This window comes from Arachis ipaensis, chromosome B6 (assembly GCF_059453495.1).
Source record: "Arachis ipaensis isolate K30076 ecotype BB chromosome B6, ASM5945349v1, whole genome shotgun sequence".
NCBI classification, from domain to species: domain Eukaryota; kingdom Viridiplantae; phylum Streptophyta; class Magnoliopsida; order Fabales; family Fabaceae; genus Arachis; species Arachis ipaensis.
The window spans coordinates 18,646,342-18,673,998 of record NC_142441.1 but is presented as its reverse complement, the minus strand read 5'-3'; the positions used below and the strand labels follow the sequence as shown (position 1 = coordinate 18,673,998).

General features: G+C 34.2%; 4 protein-coding genes and 1 pseudogene across 5 annotated transcripts; 4 read left to right on the top strand and 1 right to left on the bottom strand.

Moving 5' to 3' along the window:
* Window positions 1-804: 804 nt before the first annotated feature.
* LOC148554771 (uncharacterized) lies at window positions 805-1,357 on the bottom strand. Its single transcript, XM_088490487.1, has 2 exons — window positions 1,122-1,357; window positions 805-1,087 (listed from the first exon to the last, which is right to left on the bottom strand). The coding sequence occupies exons 1-2, from the start codon at window positions 1,355-1,357 to the stop codon at window positions 805-807; spliced, it is 519 nt and encodes a 172-aa protein (XP_088346613.1).
* Window positions 1,358-3,278: 1,921 nt separating this feature from the next.
* LOC107645723 (exosome complex component RRP41 homolog) lies at window positions 3,279-8,017 on the top strand. The gene is made up of 11 exons (XM_016349808.3): window positions 3,279-3,799; window positions 5,432-5,635; window positions 5,717-5,777; window positions 5,849-5,887; window positions 6,003-6,070; window positions 6,616-6,694; window positions 6,784-6,820; window positions 6,998-7,114; window positions 7,244-7,329; window positions 7,446-7,535; window positions 7,635-8,017. Exons 2-11 carry the CDS (start codon window positions 5,535-5,537, stop codon window positions 7,680-7,682), a joined length of 726 nt encoding a protein of 241 aa, XP_016205294.1. The 5' UTR covers window positions 3,279-3,799; window positions 5,432-5,534; the 3' UTR covers window positions 7,683-8,017.
* Window positions 8,018-8,474: 457 nt separating this feature from the next.
* Window positions 8,475-11,258, top strand: LOC107645724 (GDSL-like Lipase/Acylhydrolase superfamily protein). 2 transcript variants are annotated; one of them, XM_016349810.3, is made up of 5 exons: window positions 8,475-9,101; window positions 9,633-9,842; window positions 10,282-10,436; window positions 10,519-10,746; window positions 10,874-11,258. In XM_016349810.3, exons 1-5 carry the CDS (start codon window positions 8,855-8,857, stop codon window positions 10,991-10,993), a joined length of 960 nt encoding a protein of 319 aa, XP_016205296.1. In that variant the 5' UTR covers window positions 8,475-8,854; the 3' UTR covers window positions 10,994-11,258. The 2 variants fall into 2 exon arrangements, with proteins under 2 accessions (XP_016205296.1, XP_016205295.1); XM_016349809.3 differs by having other exon boundaries at window positions 10,519-10,792.
* Window positions 11,259-13,499: 2,241 nt separating this feature from the next.
* On the top strand, window positions 13,500-15,893 carry LOC107646391 (BTB/POZ domain-containing protein POB1-like). The gene is made up of 6 exons (XM_088490486.1): window positions 13,500-13,713; window positions 13,920-14,036; window positions 14,303-14,418; window positions 14,511-14,574; window positions 14,694-14,973; window positions 15,056-15,893. Exons 1-6 carry the CDS (start codon window positions 13,500-13,502, stop codon window positions 15,891-15,893), a joined length of 1,629 nt encoding a protein of 542 aa, XP_088346612.1.
* A 3,875-nt stretch (window positions 15,894-19,768) lies between these two features.
* On the top strand, window positions 19,769-20,680 carry LOC148554770 (uncharacterized; annotated as a pseudogene).
* The last annotated feature ends 6,977 nt before the right edge of the window (window positions 20,681-27,657 follow it).

Below are 27,657 nucleotides of genomic sequence, written 5' to 3'. Positions count from 1 at the left end.
GCGGCTCCACCTCTATGGGTAGCCCTTTTCTCTTGTGTGTCCTAACAGAATAACAGATCTAACGTGTGGCCTACACGTTAGGCTAGCAACACCCCTGGTAGCTGGAGTCTGAGTTAGATGCATCTAAGTTAACGTTATAACCGCCGTTAACTACGATTTTCTAATACGAGTCTCCCAAACCAATGCAAAACATATAATTTCAAATACAAAAATTATTTTATCTTTCAAATTTATAAGATATCGAATAAATTCAAATCAGATAATACTTTCTCATCAGAAATCTTTTTCAATCATACTTTCTCAATCATAAGAGATTTCAAATATATTTCACAATTTTTAAAGTAAGTGAATACTAACAAATACTTCAAAAACAGATATTCAAGTAAAATCAAACATTTTGGGATAATGCAAAATTTCATCAAAAATATATATAGTCTCATGTATAATTCTGAAAGTATAAACTTCATAAAAATGAATTATTTAATTTTAATAAATTAATTATTTTAATCAATTTAAAATCGTTCAAAGCAAATATAATGAATATAATTCAAAGATCATAATAGATATATGTCAAAATAGTTATAGATGCACAGTCAAATAATTATAAATGTAAAGCCTACTCACAACGTGGTCCCAAGGGACCGAAGATACCAAATCCAGAGTGCCAAATTCAAGGTAAGGAGGATTGAAGTGGAATGGAACGAATGAGCGTAGAATTTGGACTGGAGTAGCGACAAGATGGAGCTCGCGATAGTTCTCGATTGTTGAAACTATAATCCAAACGTGTCGACGGAACCTTTCCTCTCAACCTGAAACTTCGGCAGCCGCAACCTCATCTCCAACCCACTTTCTCAGCAACCACAACGACTCGGACTTAAGGGAAACAAGTAGCAGCAGCACCGGTGGTGGTTCCGACAACAACACTGCCATACCCATTAACCAGAAACCCCGGCAGCGGCGACGACAGAAGAACGGAGACCTCAATGTTACTTTCTGGCGGCCAGAGGTGTGGTGGCACTTGCGGCAGCGGCGAGCCACTCCAGCAACCCCTTGTGCAAGCTCTCTTCCTCCGGCAGCGACCCAGACGACGACGACTCTCCACGGACGGCGATGGGCCTTAGCTGGCGGTGAGCTCGTCACAGCAGCTCCTCCGACAGCCAGCCCTCCAACATGACGACAACAACACAAAGGCTTCCCTCTCTCTCCTCGTGTTCGCCTCTTTCTCTCTCCTCCATCGTTGTTGATGATGGCGGCAACTGGCAGCGAGGTGTGGCTTCGGCGGCTCGGTGGGGAGGGCAGCAGCAGGACACATAGTGGTGATCCTCTCTTCTCTCTCGCAGCGCAGCTCTCCCTCCATTCTTCTCTTCTTTGTTCATGTGACTTGTGTGTGTTGTGAGTTTGTGTCCGTGTGTGAGTGAGGAAGGGGGGTTTGGGGAGGGTGACGGCTAGTGAGGGACTGAAGATTGAGAGAAAGTGTTTGTGTGTGATTAGGGTTAGGGAAAAAAGAAAAAGAAGAGTGGCCCACAAAATTTTTTTTGAGATTACAAAAACAACCATAGCTAATCAATAATCAATTAATTATTCAATCTAAGTACAATTTTAAGTCATTAAGACAGTCACAATCTAAGCACAATCGAGTCACAACACCAAAACAAAAGACAGCAGCACAGTTTTAATGAAGATTAACCAGCAAAATAAATCAACTAATCATTCAATGATTCAATCCAAAACAAGAAAATAAAGTATAATACATCTAGATTCAAATTTCAATCTGAGTAGCATTAGTGAAATCCAAAAATAAACAATGTTTTGAGTAAAGAATGAAGAATATAGAACGAAAATTAAAAAAAAATGAAGCCTTTGCCTTTGTTCTAAAGGTTTTGAGCCAATGGTCAGAAGCGCGACGGAGACGGATACTAAGCGACGAGCAAGACGACGGACGACACAAAAGAGAACGAAGATTTCGAGCAGTGAGCATTGACCTTCGAAGGATGACTGTGAGCAGATGACGTCGACAGTAGAGAACGAAGACTAAGAGCTAACATGGGTTCTTCTTTGGAGGACGCCGACGAAACGAAGAGAGGAGCCCTTGACTGTGACGGACGACAGTGAGGCTACGGTTTCCGTTTTTGTTTTGTTTGGGAAGAAAGAAGGAGATAAAAAAATCGGAGAAGGGGCTCTAGGGTTGGGAGGAGAGGCTTCTGTGCTTCACACGTGCCCCTGACTGCGACGGACAGCGGTGGTGGCTCACTTCTTGTGGCTTGCAGCGGTGAGGCTAAGGTTTCCGTTTCTTTGGAGAGAAGGAAGGAGATGGAAGAATTGGAGAAAAGGTTGGTTGTGGCTTCACGTGTGCTTCTTTTTGGTTTTGTTTAACGTGAAACCACATTGTTTGATGAGAACCGGCCGAGTCTCAATCCGGTCTGACCGAACGTTTTTTGATCGGTTCCATGGTTTAAATTCGATTAAATTAATAGTTTTGCATAGTAAACCGAACCATTTTAACTAACGGTTCACAGTTGAATCAATTGGACCGATCAATCCGGTCCGATTTTCAGAACATTGAAAAATAGAGTGAATAGAGTAGAGAATACTGAGTGAGGAGACTTTACAGTTAGTTAGAATCCTAGAATATATATTGTAAGGGGAGTGAGAGAATAAGGTTAAAAGAAAATTAGTTGATGCTCAAGGAGTCACGTTCCGAGATTCAAAAGAAAAATAGGGTGTTCTTATTATATTTTGTTGCATTTTTTTTCCAATACAATCTATATTCATCTTTGATTTATGTTCACTTAATTGTTGTTTGTAATTCAAGTGTGAGGCTAACGTCTCCAGTTTTTATATTTTATTTTTATGAAATTAGAATTATATGTTAAATTAAATTGAAAATATATGTTCATTGTTGATAATATAAAACTAATAATCCAATTTTGTGATGGATATGAGTTTTTTATGGCTGATTGTTGTGCTTTAATAAAATAAAATTAGTAAATTACTGAAGTTGTGATTAATAATTAGTAACATATTTTTTATTTTGAAGATGGACACAAACTATAGTTATCAAATTTGACTTGATTCGGTCAGTTCACTAGAACCCGACCACCGAGTCATCTGGTCAGGTCGAATTACTTATCGAATCGGACAAGTATGAGATCTGGTAAAAACCGGTTTCACCCGGCCAGTTAATGCAACCCGGTCCGGGTTGTGTTTCTTACTTTTTTTTTTTTTTTTATATTTTCCAGACCGGGTTGTGTTTCTTACTTTTTTTATATATTTTACCTGGAAACGACGTCGTTTCAGGTGCCCCTAAATGAAACCCTGCTCTGAATGGAACCCCCACCCCCAGCCTCGTCTCTCTTCTCTCTCGACACTCCACGGCCTCACTCACGGCCTCACCCTCACCGCGTCACTCTCTCGTCTCTCCCCTCATCTCGGTCTGGCACTTACCGTTTCGGACTCGGCCACTCGTCTCGCTCTGTGTCCACACAGTCTCAAGCGCAGTCGCCGCCTTCCTGCGCTCGCTTCGCCGGCGGCAGAACCCAACGGAACCAGCTTCCTCACCCGTCACCGTCTCGCACCCAACTAGCGCGCCTTCCCCGCGATTGTCGTCGCCGCGGCAGAAGCAGCAGGTCCCGGGGCCGGTCGTCGTCACTCTCGGTCTCGTCACCATCTCGCACTCAGACGCACGCCTTCCCTGCGTTCCTTGTCGCCGGCAGCAGAGGCATCAGGTCCTGGTGGGCTGGTCTTCGTTTGTCTTCTTGCTTCGAGCCTCGCCGTCATCTTCCTTCGCGCAACCGATTTGGTGAGTTCCAACAAATTCCCCCTTTCTTTCAGTTTCAATTTTGTTGCCGTAATTCATCACTGCAACTCTGATTTTGTTGCTGAAAGTTGAATTTGTTGCTGAAAATTGAGTGTGTTGTTGAAATTTGTTACTGAATATCATGTCACTTAACATAAATTTGTTCATTGCTGAATGAATTTGTTACTGATTGAATGTTGAGTTTGTTGATGTCTTGCTGAATAATCACTTCGTTAAATTTTTTGTTGCTAAAAATCATTTAAATTTGTTACTGATCTTCATCACTGAAGATTGAAGCTATTGTTGTCTTGCTGAAATAATCACTTAGCTATATTTTTTGTTGCTGTAAATCTGTAAATTATCTTTTGAGCTAAATCTTTTGCTGCCGAAAATTATTGTAGTTGAAAATGAAGTTCATGTTTTTTGCAACTCAGGATAAAATTGTTTAGTTAAATTGTTCTGTTTGTATTATTATGAATTATTCTTGGTATTGATTTGTGAAACATACACAAACGTAGATATAGATGCAAATCAAAATGAAGGAAATGTTGGTCAAGCTTTAAATTTGTCCTATGAAGATATAGATGCCGACTTTCAGATCATTCCTCGGATTTGATTTACTGATTGTGTTATCTTTTGTTCTCTCTTGTTCATTTAAATTGAAAAAGTATTTTGTACCAAGTGACTAGTTTATTATCTCTTTTTGCATTATTAGTTATGTCTAAGAATTGATACTTGATTGGTATTAATATGTTTGTGAAGAAATGTATTTTAAGTTTTAACTTTTGATGGTAATTTTATTTTTATGTAATTATGACCGGGTCAACAGGGTGAATTAGTGACCCACTGGTTGACCCAGTGATCCGGTCGTATGACCGGATCAATTACGGGTTCGTTTTTGATAACTATGATACAAACTTGTTTGTAAGGCAGAGGTTGTTTTTAGAGTTGATATGGGACTAAGACTTAAAGATTGTGTTTGTGGTTAGAGACTGCAACGGCTAATGGGACACAATTTTAATTTCTTTGGTAACTCTAGATAGCGGAAATCTGAAATTGATAGGATTTTTGATATTGAAACTTTAATAATATTTATTTTTAAAAATTCGCTTATTTAATTTTTCAAATTCTAAATCTGCCTCTCAATCTTTATATTTATCTTAAACGGAATATAATAATTAGACATAATTTAATCTAGTATATTTTACATGAAATACAATAGTTTCTATCTCTCAGTTTTTGTCTCCATTCGAAACACAACATAATTGACTAATTGTTACTCTTGGTGATAGAAAATTATGAATTTGAACGTAAAATTAGCATTGACGCAATGATTTATGTACATTTTGTTTTTTTTTTTATTTATGAAATCTGATATTTAAAATAAATGTAAAATTTTAATTATGAAATACAGATAAATTATTATATAAAAGTGTAAAATTTTAAATTTTATTATTATATAAATGATTAAATTTAAATATTTAAAATTTTATTCTGTATTTTTAATAATTTTTATTTTATATTTAATTAAAGTGATTCATCTACGATTTTTGGACTATTAAACTGTTGAATCGTTCATTTAACAAGTTGGATGACCGGTTTGATTAATTTGCCCTTCTCTAATTCCGGTTACAGTGTTACTCCAGCAGCTCAGAATAGCTGCACCAGCTCAGCTTCCTGCGCCACCACCTCTTGCCACCCACTTGGTTCTTCTCCTGATTAAGGAAATTGAAGGAAGATGGAGTATGTGAGCCCTGAAGGACTTCGCTTGGATGGTCGCCGCCCCATGGAGATGCGGCAAATTCGAGCCGAGATTGGTGCTGTTTCCAGAGCTGATGGGTAATTCTTTTCGTGCTCTTCAAACCTCTTAATTTCCAAATTAGGGTTTGGCTAATGCATGTTTTTTGTTTTTGGAACCAGTTCTGCTATTTTTGAGATGGGTAATACCAAAGTGGTTGCTGCTGTATATGGCCCCAGAGAGGTAAATAACCTTTCAATTTGCATTTCAGCATTATCTGATATGATTGCTGTATTAACTTGTATGCCTTTCAGGTCCAAAATAGGAGCCAGCAAATGAGTGACCAGGCTCTGGTGAAAAACATTTTTTTTCTTATCAAGTTATTATGCATTTTGTGTCTAGGTAGTGTATTTTGCTGGATACCTAATTGCTGTCTCTCTATCTATCTGCTTCTCATCATCTCTGCAGATTCGATGTGAGTACAGCATGGCTAACTTCAGCACTGGAGATCGCAAGAGGAAACCAAAGGGTGACAGGTTTTCTCATATGCTTTTGCTTAAATTTAATTCCTAGTTCTTTTTTGTTTGGCACTGTTTTTAGTTATTTATAATTGTTGAAATAGTAGCTCAAGACTGAATTGGATGATGCAAATAATGCTAATATTATGAAACAGAACACTGACCAATATGTCAGCAGTACATAACATTCTAATTTCAATCGGTAGCAGTAGAATATGTAATGTGTGAACTAGAACAGTGCAATGCTGAATTTGGAGAACACTAGAATCTTTGTCCCACAATTAAATTTAGCAACCAAACGAAGGAGTCACTGAGATATGTAAGTAGCCAACTTGAGCAACTAATCACTGATGTGTCCAAGTGAAGGGTCTTTAAGATATCTCGGTTTGAGAAGAGTTGACAGTACAGAAGAGAATTTGGAAAGGAAGGAGAAACTTAGGACATACCATTCCCCACCAATATACATCTTATGACACTTCAATTTTTTCTTTTAGATTGTGTTAAACTGGTTCTTATGGCCAAATTGCCAGGTTCTTATGGCCAAATTTTTTCTCTTGCTACAGGAGATCAACTGAAATTTCTATGGTTATTCGACAGACTATGGAAGCATGCATAATGACACATTTAATGCCTCGTTCCCAGGTTCCATTATACACAGCTTCTGGAATCTCTTTTTCATTAATGTAAATTGTATATTTATTGTTTGTATGATTCATATTTATCATTTGCAGATAGATATTTATGTCCAAGTTCTCCAAGCAGATGGCGGTAAGTTAAAACCTTATAATGGGATCTTGTTATCACCATTTTTCCTCATGATAAATATTTGTTTATCTTGTGCTCTTCTAATAATCTATCTTCTGTTAACAAATGATTCTTTAGTTTCTTTGAAGCTCTTCATTATTGACCATTAACTAACTCTTTTCCCCAATATTCCTTGTGTAGGAACTAGATCTGCATGTATCAATGCTGCAACTTTGGCCCTTTCTGATGCTGGGATCCCCATGTGTGATCTTGTAACTTCATGTAGTGCTGGATACCTTAATAGCACCCCTTTGCTTGGTATGCACCTATTTTACTTGACTTTTCAATTGGCTAAATGCAAGTTTGTGTTTTCTTTTAAACTGCTCAACTTTTGTTTTAGCTTTGCGGCTTTGTAATTATTGAAACTTGTTGTATGAATATGGACAGATTTGAACTATGTAGAAGACAGTGCTGGAGGTCCTGATGTAACTGTTGGAATTCTGCCAAAGTTGGATAAAGTGACACTTCTTCAGGTTAATTTTCATTGCATCATTTTGTTTTTCATATTTCTTATAGTCAGTGTAAAGTTAGTTTCAGACATTTTTTTTGTTATCCCAATATGTATTTTTTCTTTTGTTGCTGGCTGTAGATGGATTCTAAACTACCGATTGACATTGTGGAAAATGTTATGCAACTGGCAACTGAAGGTTGCAAAGCAGTTGCAAATTACATCCGTGAAGTAAGTGTTGTACCTCAATTTTGTGATCACCTTCAAAGGAATCAAATCATGGCCTATTAATTTTTTAGCTTAATTCCTTATCTCTGTCCTGCTTAGCAGATTCTATTGGAGAACACAAAGCAACTGGAGTATCGACGGGGTGTATAATTCAGTGGCTGAAGTGATGTGTCCTTTTTGCTATCTACCTGGAAAGATTTTGGCATGTGGGTTGTCTGTGAAACAAGAAATGCAGAGCTTGATGTTCCTATAAATTCATTTGTCTTTGTACTTTCAGTGTTCTGTATCATTTTAGCAAAGTCTGAATTAAATGTTTGATTTATTGACTGAAACAAAATAGAGAATTAAGTTTCCCTGGATTCTGATTCTTAGGCTGTAATCTTTCCAGCTGAATTTGTCAAAACAATTTTGATGTTGCCTTTCATTTCTTCTTTGGCCAACATATTCAATTTTCCCCGTCTTAATAAATAATAATGATTACGAAAGCTATTTGTAATTTATATTTACATATAGTTTATTTATTTTGAATAAAAACTGGTCAATAGGGTTGAATAAAAATCAATATTATCCTAGAGTGACAGTTATTTAAAAAAAAAGAAAGACAAGAATAATGTTTAGAGAAACCCAATTCCTCCATTTCAGAGAAGTTAATCAATACATCAGATAAATAGAATATTTACCAGCGAAAATGATTAATTGCTGGTTATAACTTTGAATAAAACAGATATACCACCATTTTCACAGAATCAGAAAGCAAGCATAGAACTAACTTGAGTTGGTTGAGTGATTCATTCGTTTGCTTAAGCAAGTGTTTAGGATTCGAATTCTGCCTTGTGCATGCAACAACCAATTGGCCAGCGACAAATCTTTAAATGGAGCTCAGATATGTGGTGGATTAGTCCTTAAACCAAAAAAGAAAGCATGCATAGTTTATGGTGGCTTGTGAATCTTGGTTTCCATTGATATCACTTAATTAACACTTAACACCTCCATTGAATTCATTACATTCCAAGGTCAATAATGTCACTAACAATACTAAGTATTATTAACATCCTAAGCAACAATTACATAATCTGCTGCTATGTTACTATTAATTAATAGCAACACATCCAAAACATATGTGGCGCATGTTGCGCCTGCTATATATATGATTGCAATTGATATTGGATTATTTATGCATATAACAAGAGTGAGTATTGGGGCCATAAATTTTTTACCCGTTGTCTCAGCAAGAGAATAAATTGGTTGCCGTGTTTCCATGTATAGTACTGCTGCCTCTCCATTATATTTATAGTAGTGTACACATCCTTAACCTTAAGCTAATGAACAAGGTAGCTCCGAAAATGAGTTGCATCAATTTGGCATCAGTGATGGCCTTGTTGTTATGCTTGGTGGGTTTAAGTCACACAAAATGTGATTTTGAGGCAATCTTCAACTTCGGGGATTCAAACTCAGATACTGGTGGTTTCTATGCAGCTTTTCCCGCACAGTCTGCTCCTTTTGGAGTTACTTTCTTCAAAAAACCAGCTGGCCGGGCTTCCGATGGCAGACTCATGATTGATTTTCTTGGTAATCTTTCATATTCTTTCTATATTGGTTTTTTGTCATCAACCATTTATAAACCAAGGGCAGACATATAGATTATAACATCTCATTTTGTTTCATTGGATTGATCTTACCACTAAACCAAAAGCTATATCTGTTAGTTAAGATGTAATTCTTGTTGTTTTAACTTATTTGGTCATTATTTATTTGGATCCTGCTAAAGCAGAATACTAGCCTATAGCCGACATTATCCCATCCTTATTGATTATTAGATTTGTATCTTTCTTTTTCCTTAAGCAGTTCTCACTATAAGACAAGATTTTTATAGCTGGAAATATTTGTATGTATAGTAATGGATAGATTCTCAATCTTTATCTTTACGCCCCACCAATAATTTCAAAATGACTTTCCTAAAGCTAACTCCAAATCAATGTGTAATAACTAATATACAGTATTTCTATAGGAACCACTCAATTATGATAAAGAAGAAATCTGGTTATTCATTGACACTAAATTACTGATATTAACAATTATATTTTACCTTTGATTTGGCAGCTCAAGCTCTTGGATTGCCATTTTTGAGTCCCTATCTGCAATCAATAGGATCAAACTTCAGACATGGGGCCAACTATGCAACATTGGCATCCACTGTGCTTATTCCTAACACTTCTTTGTTTGTCAGTGGAATCAGCCCTTTCTCTCTTGCTATCCAGCTCAACCAAATGAAGCAATTTAAAACCAGAGTCCTTGAATTTCATCAAGAAGGTGCAAAATGTACAAACTTTCTAGTTCCCAAATTTTATTTATTATTTCACCCGTTCGACTTAGACAAAGTGGCATATTAACAAATCCATGTATCTAGATATACACTAGCTCTGAATAGAACACTTTGTTCAAATAAAGTTATTTAAGAATGGAAGCAGTATTATAGGAGCTTACTAGTTTTCTTTTCACAATGCCAAAACTGGCACCCCTTGTGATTTTTCTTGTGCTATCAATATAATCATTATAAAACAGAGTAATAGGAGTTATAGGATTAGTATTGTTTAGAATAGATGATGTGTCCTATTAATAGAATATTTCAGAGTATCTGAGTCTTATGAACAAGAGTATTTCAGTACAATTAATTTTACTTTTCTTAGCTTTAACCCTTTAAGTTCTCTCTTTTAGAATTAACCTTATTTTAGTTCATAACATCTTGCAGAAGCCAAGCTTCCTTCACCGGATATATTCGGAAAATCGCTTTACACATTCTACATTGGCCAAAATGACTTCACTTCCAACTTAGGTGCCATTGGTGTAGGTGGAGTGAAGCAGAGACTTCCTCAAGTTGTTTCAGAAATAGGTGCTACAATTAAGGTGAGACTCAACACCAACACAGATCTATTATTACTGAAATAACAAAATAATCTCACTGATTTGAATTTCGCTCCATTTCTAGGAGCTATACCATGATGTTGGAGGACGTACATTTATGGTGCTCAATCTTGCACCAGTGGGATGCTACCCTTCATTCTTGGTGGAGCTTGAACATAATAGTTCAGACATTGATGAATTTGGATGTATGGTTTCCTTAAACAACGCCGTTGTGGACTATAACAAGATGTTGAAAGAGACATTGAGACAGACTAGAGAGACTCTTTCTGATGCTAATGTCATTTATGTCGATGTACACACTGTTCTGTTAGAGCTCTTTCAGCATCCAACTTCTCATGGTTCAAATCAAGCACTTCTCCTTCATATCTATATATAAGTTTAATCACTTCTCAAAACGGTTTATATATTCTTTGGAACAGGGCTCAAGTATGGCACGAAAGCATGTTGCGGATATGGAGGGGGAAAGTACAATTTCGATCCAAAAGCTTACTGTGGCAATTCCAAAGCAACAGCATGTGATGATCCTTACAACTACGTAAGCTGGGATGGAATCCATGCAACAGAAGCTGCAAACAAGCTTGTTACCTATGCCATTCTCAATGGTTCCTATTCTGATCCCAAGTTCCCTCTTCAGGAACATTGTGATCTTCAACCTATAGGTTGATCCACTTTCCGAATTAAAGGCTAAACTAGCTAGGAATAATATTTCTGATCTATGAGGTTAACTAAAGCCAAAGTTTGCTGTTATATTAGCACAAAGCCACAAACTAACGTTAATAAAGAAATCGATTTGTATCCCGTTCATCTTTAGTTTCGATGCGCCACAGTTTTTGCAATGAAGCCACTAAAACTTAAGAGAAAGTGACAAAATGTCATGAATTCAGGCCGTATTATTCCTTAAGCATAATATTATTTGATATAAATTAAAGATGAAAAAAAACAAAAACAAAAGAGTATAGAAAAGCTACGTGCTTATGGACTACTGGGTACTGACAACAATCTTGTGTTGGGCAAGTCAGCAATCCCCTCAGCCACCAACTTATGCTTGCTTAATTTAATTAGTCCCTGTAAAGATTCCCAAAAGAAAAAAAAAGAAATAATTTCCATTACACATTAAAATGTTTTTATAGTTTCAGGAAATAGTTAAAAAAGCATATATTAAAATTAAAATTAGAAAAAAATAGAACTAATTAATTAATTGTCGTTTTCACTTTTTTTAGTACATTGAAAATTAATATATCCAAAAATAAAATATATTCAAATATATAAATTTACATTACAATAAATTAACACTTATTATATATATATATATATATATATATATATATATATATATATATATATATATATATATATATATTACAAATTAACAAATAATTCAGTTATTTATATAAATTATATATTAAAATATAAAATATATATTAAAAATAAATTAAATAATATATATATTGATACATAAGTATATAATAATTAATTTTTAGTATCTACATATAGCATTTTTTATAAACAAATAATAAATTGAATAGCTAGCCATTTTATTGGATATATGAACTATGAAGCATAATCATTTATCCATTCCCTCTTTGCATGAATGTTCATCATAGAAAACTTAAATTTATGAAGAATACTATACGATTATTAGAATTTATTATTTTGAGAAAATGACAAATAGGTCCTGACCTTTCGTCTCGCGGACATTTTCGTTCCTAACCATTAAAAAATACTTTTAAGTTCCTGACATTCACAAAACTTGGACGGATCAGTCCCTCCGTCCAACTGTCTCCGTCAGGGACTGACCCGTCCAAGTTTTGTGAAGATAAGAGACTTAAAAATATTTTTCAATAGTCAGAGACAAAAATATCTACGGGACAAAAGGTCAGGAACCTATTTGTCCTTTTCTCTATTATTTTTAGCTATTATTTTTAGTTATTAATTCAATTTCTTTAGTTTAGTAATCTAATATATAGCATATTTTAACCCACACTTTTAAACATTGATATTTAATTAATGGCTAAAAACAATAAATTTTAATAGCTATCTAGTATTCCTCTAAATTTATTATGTTATCCGAATTTGGATCCATAAAAACAAATATTAAAATATTTCATAAATATTATATTTTTCTTTCTAATTTTTTTTAACTACTCACTCGAATGAAATGAAATAAATGAATCCAATTTTTTGATACACACTATAGTATTTGTTTAGGAAAGAAACTCAATTGAATCTCAGAATTTAGCCATAAATTGTATATCTTGTAACTTTTAAATGTGTTTAAAAAGAAAATGACAAGAAATATGATCTTATCATTATGCTCTGGCTCACATGATAATGAATCGCAAATTATTTTAAAGATTAATATGAGTTATATTTCTAAAATTTAGAAATTAAATAGAGCTCATTAAAATTTTAGAAACCAAATTAAAATTTACGTATAAATTCAGATACTAACTTAAATATTATCTCAAAAAAAAAAAAAAAAACACACACTAATGATAACTAGTAACGTACCAAACAAAAAATTAAGTGCGGACCATCCTCGTTAAAACCTCTATGATTTTTTCTCAATTTCCTTTTATCAGTTATGAAAAACCTTCACAGCTCACATCTACCCTCCTTGCATTGTCTTTAGACCATATAATAAACTAAATAACAAACCTAAAAACAGAAAGAAAAAGAGACAGTGGACAAAGTTGAATAACAAAGAATGGGTTAGGGTTGGATTGAAGTTTTAAGTTCGAACCAAACCAAGACACCAGCTAAACTAACAGATATTGTAACTAGTAATTAAACAATAAAAAAGAGAACGAATATATTCTTTACATATTTATTAATCATTCAAAATCTGCTTCTCTAATAATTAATAATAAAAAAGGAGAAAGAATTTTCTCTTTCTGAGTTATTATTCTTATGTCCCAGTCATAAAGGGATTGTGTACAATAATTTAGGGTCTCTTGTTCTCCTTCAATCCATAGTTGCAGAGTAAGGAGGAGGATTTGTATTTGTTACGTTGGATCTGTTTAATTTGAGTCCGTGACAATAAGAATGGTGTTCAATCACTCTCGTTCTACTTCTTCGTGTAGCGACGTTGATTTTAGCTTTGCTTTTAATGATAGTAAATTCTCCGATAGAATTCTACGTATTGAGATCGTGGAAAACCTAGTTGATGATGAGCATTGTCTTGATTCCGATGGTGATGATTATTGGAACCGCCATTACAAGAGGCAAGGTGACGATATCCACCACCATAATTACCATGGTCTTTTTCTCTTTCCCACTCACCAATTATACATTTTATTTGAAGGGTTATAATACTTTGATCTTGTTTCCTTTTTCTGGTGATGATTAAACATCTTCTCTCTTTGTTTAACTGATTACCATCTTCTTTTCGAGGGTTATAATATTTTTGTTACATCTAGTTTCATATTTTCATATAATATCCAAAATTTACTCTCTTGTTTGCAGTCGAAGATCTTTACGATGAACGAATTTTGAATACAAATCAAGCCGATATAGATAATTGTGTCCTTTACGAAAATCAAGAGAAAGAGACAACTTCAACAAATGAAGAACGTCTTTCAGGTATTTAAATATATAGCTAAAAATCTTAAATTCAAGTTCTTAGTTAAATGCTTTTGTTAAAAGAAACAAAAAACATCAAATAAAAGCCCATTGTTTTTCATTACTGGGATCAGCTATAATCAATGAAATTCTTGAAATTATTATTAAGGAAATGCATGGATATATAAAACAAGAACATTATTATTCTTTCACTTGGAAGTAAATACATCCTTTGTTGTTAGTGTTTACACTTTATTTGAGTGGGGTTCCATCTATTGTCGATATAGGTGATGAATCTTCAAATAACCATGATTGGAGTTGTGATTGCTCCATAGATGTGAGAGTTAGAACATTATATATTAGTTCTCCTATCTTGGCTGCTAAAAGTCCTTTCTTCTATAAGGTAGCGACATTTATTCTTTAATTTATTCGTTAGATCTGAATATTCTTCCCAATATATTCACTAAATTATTAGTGTTATTGTTTATTTTGTAGCTTTTCTCAAATGGGATGAAGGAGTCAGAACAGACATATGTTACACTAAGAATTAATGCCAGTGGTATAGACATATACATATACAAACAGCTTCTCTTTTTCTTCTTTTATTTTTTTCATATTAATTATTTGATTAATATTAAAGCTAATTATATGTTCTTGTCTCTGCAAAAAATATTACAGAGGAAGCAGCAGTGGTGGACCTTCTAAACTTTATGTACACTAATACGTTAAGCGCTTCTTCAGCAACTGCACTGTTGGATGTGTTAATGGCTGCAGACAAATTTGAAGTTGCTTCATGCATGAGATACTGTAGTCAATTATTACGGAACATGCCAATGACATCTGAGTCTGCGTTGCTTTACCTTGAGCTCCCTTTTACTCTCTTAATGGCCGATGCAGTTCAACCATTGACTCGTGCAGCAAGGCAGTATCTTGCTTCAAGATATAAAGATATATTAACGTAATAATTTTAAGATTTCTTTTCTCATTCAATTTGAAGGCGCGTGTCTCTGTCTAACAGTTTAAACTTTTGGGACAAACAGGTTCCAAGAAGAGGTCATGAGCTTGCCCCTAGTCGGAATAGAGGCAATTCTATCAAGTGATGATCTACAAATAGCATCAGAGGATGCCCTATACGACGTCGTTTTGAAGTGGGCTAGAAGCCAGTATCCAGATCCAGAAGAGAGGAAACACGTGCTTAGCACGCGCCTTGCACGCTTAATCCGTTTCCCTTACATGTCATGCAGAAAGCTAAAGAAGATCTTATGCTGCAACGAAATGGAGCGAGAAATTGCGACGAAGCTTGTATTCGAAGCACTGTTCTTCAAGGCGGAGGCTCCACATCGGCAACGGATTCTAGTGGAGGCAGCGTCAGCTAGTAAGGGAAGTAGTAACATGTTCGTGGAGCGGGCATATAAATACCGTCCGTTGAGGGTGTTGGAATTCGAGGCTCCAAGGCAGCAATGCGTGGTTTACTTGGATCTGAAGCGAGAGGAGTGTGCGAATTTGTTCCCATCCGGTAGGGTTTATTCTCAGGCTTTCCATCTGGCTGGACAAGGGTTTTTCCTCTCAGCGCATTGCAACATGGACCAGCAAAGCTCGTTCCATTGCTTTGGATTGTTCCTTGGAATGCAAGAAAAAGGGTCAATAAGCTCCGTTGACTATGAATTTGCGGTGAGGTGTAGGCCTACGGATGAGTTTGTAAGCAAGTATAAAGGGAATTATACATTCACTGGGGGAAAGGCAGTTGGCTATAGGAACTTGTTTGCCATTCCATGGACTTCTTTCATGGCTGACGATTGTCTATATTTCATTAATGACGTGCTCCATCTTAGAGCTGAGCTCACTATTAGCCAAAACCATTCACTCCACTCTACTTAATTTCTCTATGTAAAATTGTAAATTACTCCTTATTCTACTGTTAATATCTATTTAACATATAAAAAGAAAAATTAATAATGTACATAAGAATTATTATTCTCAAGCACCTAATATTTCTCTATTGTGTCCCATTATATTTTTTTCCAATGTGGCATAATAATATATATAGTTTTCTTTCTTTATATTATGAATTAGATTTTTTTTTTCCAATTCTATGACATCTTTTTTTTAATGATTTTATACTTTTAATGTTAACGTTATTATTTTTAGGTTAAATATATTCTGTTAATTATTATATTTTCACTAAATTTATAATTGAATTTTTACACTTAAAAAATTTTAATTGGATCATTACACTAATTTTAAATTTATAATCACATATTGTTATTTTAAAAATGTTTAATTTAACAAAATATGCTGTGGTATATTTGCTAGTAGTGCCGTGTGAGATAAATAAAAGTATTTGTATAATATTGATTGTTAAAAAAATTTAATCACAAATTTAAAATTAATACAAAAATTCAATTAAAAACTTTTAAAATATAAAAATTTAATAATAAATTTAGAGAGATTAGAGAGACTAACAAAATAATTTAACTTTATCTTTAATTAGGGACAGATTTATTAGTAACAGTAATTTATTAGGTATATGAAAAATATATTTATTACAAAAAAAATTAGTAATAGTAATTTATTAGGTATATAAAATTATTATATATTATATAATTTTATTTTTTGTTTGAAAATATATTTAGTATTTAGCCTATTGACTACTATAAATAAAAGTCCAATCCAAATATTAATGATCTTTAATATCTAAAAAGTAAATAATAATATCAAAAGCCAATAAATTATAACTCAAATAGCATAGTCTTCCTATATTTATCTAAGAGGTTGCGGATTCGAGTCTCCTAATAATAATAATAATAATAATAATAATAATAATAATAATAATAATAATAATAATAATAATAATAATAATAATAATAATAATAATAATAATAATAATCTTCCTATACTCATCTAAGAGGTCGCGGATTCGAGTCTCCTAATAATAATAATAATAACAACAACAACATTAAAAAAATCTAAAAAAATATTTTGTCAATCACTTTTTAATTAAATAAAATTTTCAAATCCGAAATATTTGAATTTCTTTTATCACTTAAATTAAAACCTTTCAAATCTCAAAAAGTGGATCTCTTTATTCCTAGAAAAGACCGAACTCGTAAAATTATTGACCAGATTTCAGTGGAACATTATTACCGTGTTAATTTTTTTCTTGCAACAATTGACACATAATTGCAAGAGTTTAATGGAAGATTCAATGATAATATGGTGAAATTGCTTGCTTTAAATTCAATTTTAGATCTCAGAGATAATTATAAGTTTTTCAATATCGACAAAATATGTGAATTAGTAGAACAGTTTTATCTAGATGATTTCAATAACTAAGAGAAATTTCACATTTGCAAGCTCAATATTATGAACATGATGTTCCTAATCACGTTGAATTAAGTAAGTTGTGCACAATTTTCAAGTTATGTCAAAGGTTAATGAATACAAAAAAATCTTTAACATATTATTTGATTGATCATTTGATTCACTTGGTATTAATTCTTCCAGTTTCAACTACTTCAATTGAGAGATCTTTTTCAGCTATGAATATTATGAAAAATAGATTTAAAAACAAAATAAAATATGAATTTTTTGCTAATTATCTTTTGATTTACATTGAAAAGAAGATTTTTCAAAAATTTAATACAAATTTTATTATCGATAAATTTTATGATATAAAAAAATTAACGTATACCACTTTATTAATAAAAAATACAGACATAATTTTATATTTTAAAATATATTTTCTATTCATATATTTTTATAATGTATCTTACATCATATAATTTATTTATATAAATTTTATTTTAATATTATATATATTATTAATCCTCATAAAAATATTTTTGAATCTTCTGTGCCTGTCTTTAATATGTATAATTGAGTTATATAATCTATTTTATTATCTCTTTTCACTCCTTTTTACTACTTATCTTTCTTCTGTGAAATTACATTATTTACATTCATTTGATTTTGTTTTTCCTTCTCCTATAACTCCTTTGATTACTCTATATTTTTAATATTAATATTATTATCTTTAATATATGTAATTAAATTATAAAACCTATTTTATTATATCCATCTTTTTACTCATTTTTATTACGTATCTTTCTTATATGAAGTTACATTCACACGCTTATTTACATTTTTCTTCTCCCATGATCCGTTGTCCCTCAATCTTTTCCGTTCCCTATTTAAGTAAGTATAGAGTAAATTATCAATTATGTTCTCGAATTTGTAAAACGCTGACAATAATAATTCTAATATTTGTTAACGATAATTATATCTTCGAAAATTTTAAAAACGCTACAAATTTGTCCAATCGTGAGGAGAATCCTTTTCCATCAAATGAAGCTTGGTGATGTGGCAAATGGAATTCCAACGTGGCATCTGTTAAGAACTTCAATCCATTTTCTTCCTGTATCCTTAATTTATGAAATCTTAATTGCCCAATTCAAATGAAATGACCAAATTAACCTTAAGTGAAACACCATATTTAACTAAGACTAAATTGGACGCGCGAAACTGAAGAGTTTCTTGGTGGTGGTCTCTGTTTGTCTTCGTCTCTTGTCTTTTTATATTCGTCTCTTGGAATTAGTAACGTCACATGCAGTCTCACGTTTGGCGTTGATATTCAATGAAGAAACCGCCATCGAACAACCAAGGTTTGGGTAAGCATTTTATGTTTCTGTTGTTCTTATTATCAATCGGTTGGGGTTTGCAATGGAGGTTTGATGATGTTGTTTTGATGTGTTGTGTTATCTGATTATGACTTTTGTGATAATTTTTGTTAGATGGCAACGAATATCACGTTTGTTTATCACCATCGGGGTTGGTTAGAGAAGGATGCGGATGGTGTGCTGAAGTATAATGGTAGTTTAGTGAGTATCATCGAGAGGGTGCATGTTGATACATGTAATCTATTCCTTGTTGAAGGCTTGTTTTTAGATTTAGGTTACACTAGGTATAATGAAGTTTATTGGTTGGAGCCATGGATAGATTTAGCTAACGGGTTACGGGTGCTCAAAAGGGATGCCGATGTGGTTAAGTTGTGTGATGCTGCACTGAGAAATGAAAACAGGGTCCACTTGTATTTTAAGCATCCAGTTGATGCGGATCCAGAGTATGTTGATGAGGCTGAGGTTTTTAATGATGAAAAAGTTGAGGTACCTCCTTCAGAAGATCAGCAAAATCATCACCAGGATCCCCCACAAAATGAAGAGCATGGAGGATCTGATAATACAGAAGTAGAGGGAGCTCCTTCAAAAAATCAAAGAAATCATCAAGATGATCCCCCACAACACGAGGAGCAGCAGCAAGAAGAGGATGAACCAACGTTGAGCAAAGGGGGGAATGATAAAGCATTGCAAAATGACATGGCTACTGAAAAGCTATCTAATCAAACTCAGGCTGCAACAATTGAAAATGAGGCCCCCAATTTAGGAGACAACCATGAGACACATGTTGAAGACCAGGAGGGACAATCTAATCCTGAAGAAGCTAATGGCAGGAGAAGGAAACACAGGAAGAAACATTCGAGGCCCCAACCATCTGGTAGAGCTCAACCCGCACCACAAAACAATAGTGATGCACATGTAGGTTAGTATATTTATTGTATATTTTTTTTTATCAAAACATGCAGTTATTCATAAATATCATGTTAATAAATTGTAGATCCTAGGAGTAATATTGTTTATTGTTGGGATTCTGTTTTACTTGCCATAAGTTGTCGGTTAATTAATAACCTAATCATATGAATGCATAATGTTGTTGAATTAGATGAGATGCCTTTTGTGGGATTCAAGGTCGGAGGCATCATCCAAGATCCCGTCCATCCGGACAGAGGATTCTGCCACCTAGGAAAGAGAATCAGGCTCGGGTGGTTGTTCCTAACCCAAATGACCATGCATGATGAAGAGCCAACTGAATATCAGTACCACTCTAAGGAGCTGCACACCCTGCCCGTTTCTGATTCTGAGGATGAAAACCCGGTATTCTCTCAGCACAATCCTGATACAAAGTTTGGCAAAATTAGATTGGAGTTAGGAATGGAGTTTGGCACGATGCAACAGTTTAAGGATGCAGTCAGGAAGTACAGTATTCAAATGGGCAAAGAGGCATTTTTTCTCAAGGTTGAACCACATAGATGCAGGGTCATCTGTTACAACGAAACTTGTCCATGGGAGGTTTACTGTACAAGGAGAAACCAGCCACCTAGTTACCAAATAAAAATATTGGTTGATGAGTATACATGTCCTATGAGTAATAGAAGTAGGTCAGTCACTTGTAAATGAGTTTCGGAGGAGTTGATTAGCAAGATTAGGATCTGTCTCAACTTGTCCCATAGAGAGGCTCGAGATATGTTCAAGGTTGAGTTTGATATATGTGTCGGAGAGAGGATGATGTTTAGGGCAATGGAAAAGGCTAAGGATGTCATTGAGGGCACAGAAAGGGAACAATATTTGAAGTTAAGGACTTACTTGAATGAGCTCCGTAAGGCCAACCCAGGATCCACTTGCCATATGAGCACAACCCCACAACAGGAAGGGTTGCCTAAGTTTAGAAGTCTATACATCTGTCTAGATGTCTGCAAAAAGGGATTCAAGTAAGGATGTAAGCCTTTTCTATGCCTTGATGGAGCATTTTTGAAGGGTTATTTTGGGGGGTAGCTGTTGACAGCCATTGCTCAGGATGCCAACAATCATCTATTCCCAGTTGCATATGGAGTAGTTGATGCAGAAATAAAGAAAAACTGGAAAGAATTTCTAGAATATTTGTTGGCAGATATCGGGGATCATAGACAATTTGATTGGCACTTCATGTCAGACAAGTAAAAGATTAGTCTTTAACTTGTGTGTTCAATTATTTTATAGTATACGTTGTCTAACTAAGTCATTGATAGGGGCTAATTTTTGCTCAACAAGAAGTTATGCCAGAGGTTAATCACAGGTTTTGTACTATGCATATGTGGAGGAATTTCAATAAGCGCTGGAAAGACCTAGAACTTAAACAGTTGCTATTTCAATGTGCAAGGGCATTGACTGATCAGAAATTTAATGAAGGTATGGATGCAATCAAGAGAATTAATACTTCTGCCTGGAAATATTTGTCTACGTATGAGCAAGAAACTTAGTCAAGGTCAAGATTCTCTGCTTGGCCTAAAATGGATAACATAATGAATAATAATGCTGAATCACTTAATGCAACAATGGTGGGGCTAAGAGGCAAGAGCATCGTTACTATGCTAGAGGAGATTAGATATTACCTCATGAAGACTATGGAAACGCATAAAGATGCACTAATGGCCTACACGGGCAAATTGGCTCCTATCCAAACAAGCAGATTGGAGAAGAAAAAGAAGGAAGAAAATTATTGGGAAGCTCAATGGGTGGGAGATGATGACCACAATGTCTTTGAAGTTAGAAGGCATGGTCGAACAGTTCGAGTCAACACTCAGGAAAGGACTTGCACTTGTAGAAAGCGGCAACTGATAGGTCTGCCATGCTGTCATGGAGTTGCTGCAATTCAAAGAAAAAATCAATGGCCAGAAGATTATGCCCACCATTGGCTGACTATGGAGGCATACAATAGAACGTACCACATCAACACTGTCCTTAGTCAAGAATATTGGACTGATGCAGAGGGCCTGCCATGTCTCCCACCACCTTACAAGAGGCCAATAGGAATGCCTACAAAGAAGAGAGCTCGACATGAATCAGAGAGACAGAGTGAGAGCTAGTACAAAATTAAGAGGAGCTATAGAAAAATAAATTGTAAATATTGCAAAAAGGTAAATAAAAACTCACTTGTTCCATAATTCTTGCTGTTGACTGTTCTCATCTATTGATGCCTGGAATGATGTTGTCTTCATAAGTAGGACATAATTTCAGAACCTGTCCTGATAAGAAGAATCATGTTGCAGATGAGGAAGATGCAGATGCACAGCAAGCACTTCAAGCAGGTCAGCCAGCAACAGGAGCAAATGTGCTACTCATGGGCTTAGAAGACATGTCAGACTCAGAGTATGAGATGTTTTGGGAGAAAACCATGGATGCAGTAGAAGAGGAGCTCACACAAGTTCACCCACACTCTAAAGTTGATGAAGAGGTAGCACATATCTCAATAACTGCTGTTTACAGTAACTTCACATGTAGTAATTAGATTTAATTTATTGTAGGCCAACATGAACATATCCGGTTCAACAAGTCATGGTGCTAGAAGGATAGCTGCTAGATCCAACCTTGCAAGGAGAGCACCAAGATCTACCAAAAGTGCTACAACAACTCCTAAAACTCCCTCCAATACTGTTGCTGCTGCTGCTGCATCTACTAGCAGGAAAAGAATCAGAGTAAAGATGCCTATTATGAGGCCCCCATTAGCCCAACCCCATCTGAGGCCCACAGCTATAGCTCCAGCAGCCCAACCCCATGTTAGGCCCAACAACCACTCCAAGGCCCAACCCACCATTTAGGCCCCCACAAATAAGACCCGTTGCACGTGCTTCAAATGCTGCTACTGGTTCAGGAGTTCCAGACTCCACAAGGACTCTAGTTGTGTCAAATGAAACTATGAATGGAGCATCTAAAACAATCACTTCTAGGTTCTCTAAGTTCATGCTAAATCTGTCAGCTTGAAGGAGACTTGGCTGTATAATTAGTTCATCTTTTGGGTTATAAGTTAATGTTTAGTTGCAATGGTTTTTTAACTTTTTGGGTTGTATGTTGATATTTAGTATGAATGGTTATTGCCCTTTGTTGGACAATTTGAGTGTTTTGGTGTCTGGTATTAAGACTGATTAGCCAGTATATAGTATTTTGGTTGGAACAATTTGTGCTAATGCTTAATGTTATGCAGACCAATTATTTTGGTTTTAATCTTGTGCTTTTAGCAAATTTGATTTCTTAAGTCTATTTAAACTTAGTTAACGTCTGAGTTACCTGTTTAGTTAGTTGCACTTCACTCCATTGATGCTTTTGTTAGTGATGCAATCGAATTCAAGACACAGATCCATTTCATTAACAAGTAAGTAAATAGCCACAACAATGTCAACATAACTTCTATGCAACAATAACACATAACATTCATCAATAAACCCTGTCCTGCATGCATCCTTTGTCCTATCTAACCAAATAAATTAAACTCATAATCAAACTCAGTACAAGTCCACCCAGAATGATACGTAGAAGCAATTCAACTCTCTTCATCTGCTCTATCATCATCTTTCGATCTCTGTGTATCGTCTCAGTCTCAACACTGGTAAATTTTCCTTTCAAGACTCCACATACATTGCATACTAGTGAGCCATTCTTAGAGCATTCCTCCACCCCAACTGATTCCTCATTAGTTTTGTCCATCCATTGAAAATAACGACACCCAGTGTTCTTCGTCTGCCCAGCACAAAAGCCATTCATCAAGCTCAATTGTCAATAGGGGGACAAATGAAGCAGAAAATTCATACATACCTTCCACAGAGGGCACCTGAAAAACCATCTTCCTGGGTTTCTCCTCGTCTTCGACTTCAACGCCACCACCTGAAGACGGCAGAAGCATATCCCATCATATGGCTTGCTTACATGTTCTTCGAGCCCTTCAGAGCTACTATTTTTCATAGACTGTGTCCTTCGATTATTATTGGACATGACTCTGCTTCCACCATGCATGGCAATGGTTAGGGTTTTGCTTTCTGGTGAAATTGGGAAAATGTTCTCTCTCAAATCTATATAAGGGAGAAAAGGGATTGAAGCCCTTAACGGATGTCACATTGGAATTCCGTTTGCCACATCACCAAGCTCAGTTTAACGGAGAAGGGTTCTCCTCACCGTTGGGCAGATTTGTAGCATTTTTAAAATTTTCGAAGGTACTACTAGAAATAGAATTTTTTCAGACGAAAATTTCAAACGAAATTTATTCCGTCTGAATGACTTTTTCATTTCGGACAAATTTGAGACAAATGTTGAACAATTTTTAGTGGAGATATTGGAATAATATATTCTGTCCTAAATTGTCTAAATTTTGTCCCAAATTTTGGCGCCAAATTTTTTTTAGATGGCGCCAAAATTTTCATACAGATTAGCAACACATTTTGGACAAAAACTATAATTCGTCCGTATTCCATCTGAATATGCGCATTAACTTCAGACGGATTTGAGACGCATTTTGAAAAATGTTAATTCTATCCCAAATTTGTCTATAATTAGTCTTAAATACTTTTATTATAACTAATCCTTCGAAGTGGACAATATTTTTTCTCACAAATTTGGGACGAAAATAGCATCATTTGTAAAATCAGTTTGAAAGTTCATCAATTTTCAAACAGATTTCAAATATTTATTGAAAACTTTTAAAATTTAGTATAAAAATATTATTTATATTTTAAATTAGTCTATGATTTGTCCCAAATATTTTTACTATTCCAAAATAAAGTTTTTTTTCCTAAAATAATCTTAATTATATATAACTTATAAAAAGGTACCATTTTTGTTTGCACCTTTCAATTCCAAAACCTCTTAATCAAAATATGAAATAATCATCATACCAATTAACATCTTATTTATTATTATACATATTTTTAAAAATTGGATTAATAGGTACATTAGAGCTTATTAATGCAGGTTTTTTTTTAAATAAATAAGTAAATAAAATATATTAATTCCCATAATACGCATGCAGAGAAAGCTTTACGAAAACCCGCAGGGCCATTGTTCGCAAAGCACCCGCGAAATGGATTTAGTCGTCATCTCAGGAGGGGCGCACACGAATTGAAACTTCTGGTGGGGAAAGCCATTGTGTGCTTGGCGCCAACGAAATGGGTACTTTTGGTGGGGCAACCATCAAATTTAGTTGGTTTATTTTTAAAATATATTTTTTAATATTTTAAAAAGGGTATAGTATACTTTTTGTCCCTGAACTTTGGCAAAAGTTTCAAAAATACCCTTAAGTTTTATTTTGTTTCAATTTTGTCCAAGAAATTTTCGATTTGCATCAAATATACCCCAACCGCTAAATTTTCAAAAAATTTAAGACCAATCTAACAATAATGCATGAAAATGATGCTTGATTTGCTTGTGTTAAGGGTTGTTCTTATGAAACTGTTGTTGAATTGGTCTTAAATTTTTTGAAAAATTAGCCGCCAAGGTATATTTGATGCAAATCGAAAACTTTTGGGACAAAATTGAAACAAAATAAAACTTAGGAGTATTTTTGAAACTTTTGTCAAACTTCAGGGACAAAAAGTATACTTTACCCTTTTAAAAAATAAAAAAATTATTTAATTTTTTATTAAGTTAATAATTATTTTTATATAATATCAAATATGAAATAAATTACAATCTTAAAATAATTAATTGAATCATTATAGATCAACCATTAAAATATAAAACTAGTAAATTAATCTATTATTCACCATAACTCTTTTAATTCAGGTAGTACGTACTCAGTACTAAATAAAAAAATTTAACAAATATACTTATCCAATCCTAAATTTTAGAACTAAATTGACTATATTTTTATTAGTTTTTTTATATCATTGTATATTATATTTTATTTTTTTTAGTTAAACTTGGAAGACTCTATCTTTTTATTTTTTTATATATTCTATCTTCTTATTTTTTTTATTCTTTTATTTTTATTATATTTAATATTAAATTTCTTATACAAATTTTTATATACCATCGTATATTTAATTTTGACTTTTTTAGTTACCTCATATTATTTTTTAATTTATTCTTTTAATTATTTACATTATAATAATTCAAAATTTAAATATTTTAAAATTATTATTAAATATAATTTTTTTAAAATATCTATCTTTTAAATATCAATATTCTATTCTATAACTTATTGAATATATTTTTGTTGTAATTTTATCCTTTTTAATTTGATATTAAAAATTAGATATAATTTTAATTTTAAAAAAATTGTTATACACAGTTATTTCAATGCCACTTATTATTTACTTTGCGCCAAAAATTAAAACTTTATCAAAATCGCCTTTTAGGTTCAGGAAATTTTAGTTTTTGAGTGCCTTCTCCCTCGTATCACAGCAACATACCTAGGTTAACTTGCCTTCTCCCGCCTTGTGCATGCAGCAACTCATTGACCAGCGGCAGACCCTTAAATGGAGCTCTGATCCGCGATGGATTAGTCCTTGACCTGTTGGGTTGGGGGATACCGTAGGCAACCAAAAAAAAAAAACTTGCCAAAAACCAAACCTTTTATCAGAACTGTCTTTTGGTTTCATCGTTTCGTGGTCAGTTCTTCATCTCCTTCTCCCTCCTTCTGCGTGCTCTGCCTCCGGTCTGTGGTTGCCGCTTGTGCTTCGCGCTCCTTCTGCGTGCTCTGCCTCTGTCTGTGCGTTGCCGCTCGTGCTTGGCCGCTCTTGCTCTGCCTCCTGTCTCTGGTCTCATACATCCACCACTCCAGCCTCTAATCTCACACCTCAGACCACCTCCACCATCGTCAATCGCAATCCCAGGTACCAGCCTTCACTTCTGAACAACCGCTCCGCCTCCTGCATGTGTTTGCCTCCGCCGGTCTCAGAACCCGCGCCCCTGCCAGCCTCAGACACTGCCCCTTTGCTAGATTGTTCGTGCCTCCTCTTCTCTTTGTGCATCCTCTGCAAGGTTCTAATTTTTGTGAACAGTATTTATTACTCAGCTTTGTTCTTTTTCCCTGTCTTTGCTTCAAGAACCCTAATCATCACCTCAGGTTCTCTCTTTGCTCTGCTTTCCAGTCTATTTTCTTTAATTAATTAGTTAGTTAAAATTTTCATATTGTTAGTGGATTTAAGTGGTTAAGATAGGTTAGGATTAGTTTATTAGATCTTTGTTAACTTGTAAATGTTGGATTATGGCTTTTATGAGTTGAATGCTGCTAAAAATTACTTGATTATGCTAAATTTCTGAATTGCACACCACATGTTTGATTGAATGCCTATGTGATGCTTTGTATTCGATTTATATGTTGTAGCTACTTAAAGATCAAATGGCTTGAACACTAATAAATTTCCTGAAATTTGCTGTAGTAGAAATCTAAGAATAATGGCTTAAAACCCCTTATATTTTCCGGTGTCATCACTCATCACCGAATCTCAATAACATAAGACCCATGAGGTTTCACTAGTAAAGAGCAAATCTCAATTTAGATGAGTGAATTATAAGTAACAAATTTATTTCCAGCAAAATATTATTATTCTCCCTTTTGACTAATAGTGAGTCTTAAACTTATTAATATGATGGAATTTGTTTTTCTATTAATATTTAATAGTAGATTACTAGATTTAGTTTGAGGTTTAAGAAATTTTATGTATTTATTATTAAGGCTTTTATTGTCTAATCTGCTGAATAAGTTCTGATGCTGCTACAAATTTTTCATAAGAACTTTTAACTTGAAATTCACATGTCTTTGACAAACATGGCTAATAGTTTCAATCTGTGTCACTGTTCTAAATCCTTCTTTGATTTGTGCTTGTATTATGTCCCTAACATTTTGAATTAATCAACATGATTATAGATAGAAAGAAAGAAAGAAATACTAACCATTACTAAGAAAAAAATTTGATTAATATTTTTCTCGTGCTAATTAACTTTTTAGAATGGAAATTTTGAATTACAAGTGGTTTATAAAGTCTTTCATTAATAGCCAATAG

Coding starts and splice junctions, on each gene's coding strand:
- LOC148554771 (XM_088490487.1), bottom strand. CDS start 1,357: ATGGAGGGAGAGCTGCGCTGCGAGAGAGAAGAGAGGATCACCACTATG. Junction 1,088..1,121: donor TGTGACGAGCTCACCGCCAG/CTAAGGCCCATC, acceptor GAGAGTCGTCGT/CGTCTGGGTCGCTGCCGGAG.
- LOC107645723 (XM_016349808.3), top strand. CDS start 5,535: ATGGAGTATGTGAGCCCTGAAGGACTTCGCTTGGATGGTCGCCGCCCC. Junction 6,821..6,997: donor AGTTCTCCAAGCAGATGGCG/GTAAGTTAAAAC, acceptor TTCCTTGTGTAG/GAACTAGATCTGCATGTATC. Junction 7,115..7,243: donor TAATAGCACCCCTTTGCTTG/GTATGCACCTAT, acceptor GAATATGGACAG/ATTTGAACTATGTAGAAGAC.
- LOC107645724 (XM_016349809.3), top strand. CDS start 8,855: ATGAACAAGGTAGCTCCGAAAATGAGTTGCATCAATTTGGCATCAGTG. Junction 9,843..10,281: donor CCTTGAATTTCATCAAGAAG/GTGCAAAATGTA, acceptor AACATCTTGCAG/AAGCCAAGCTTCCTTCACCG. Junction 10,437..10,518: donor AAATAGGTGCTACAATTAAG/GTGAGACTCAAC, acceptor CTCCATTTCTAG/GAGCTATACCATGATGTTGG.
- LOC107646391 (XM_088490486.1), top strand. CDS start 13,500: ATGGTGTTCAATCACTCTCGTTCTACTTCTTCGTGTAGCGACGTTGAT. Junction 14,037..14,302: donor AAATGAAGAACGTCTTTCAG/GTATTTAAATAT, acceptor TTGTCGATATAG/GTGATGAATCTTCAAATAAC. Junction 14,419..14,510: donor AAAGTCCTTTCTTCTATAAG/GTAGCGACATTT, acceptor TTTATTTTGTAG/CTTTTCTCAAATGGGATGAA.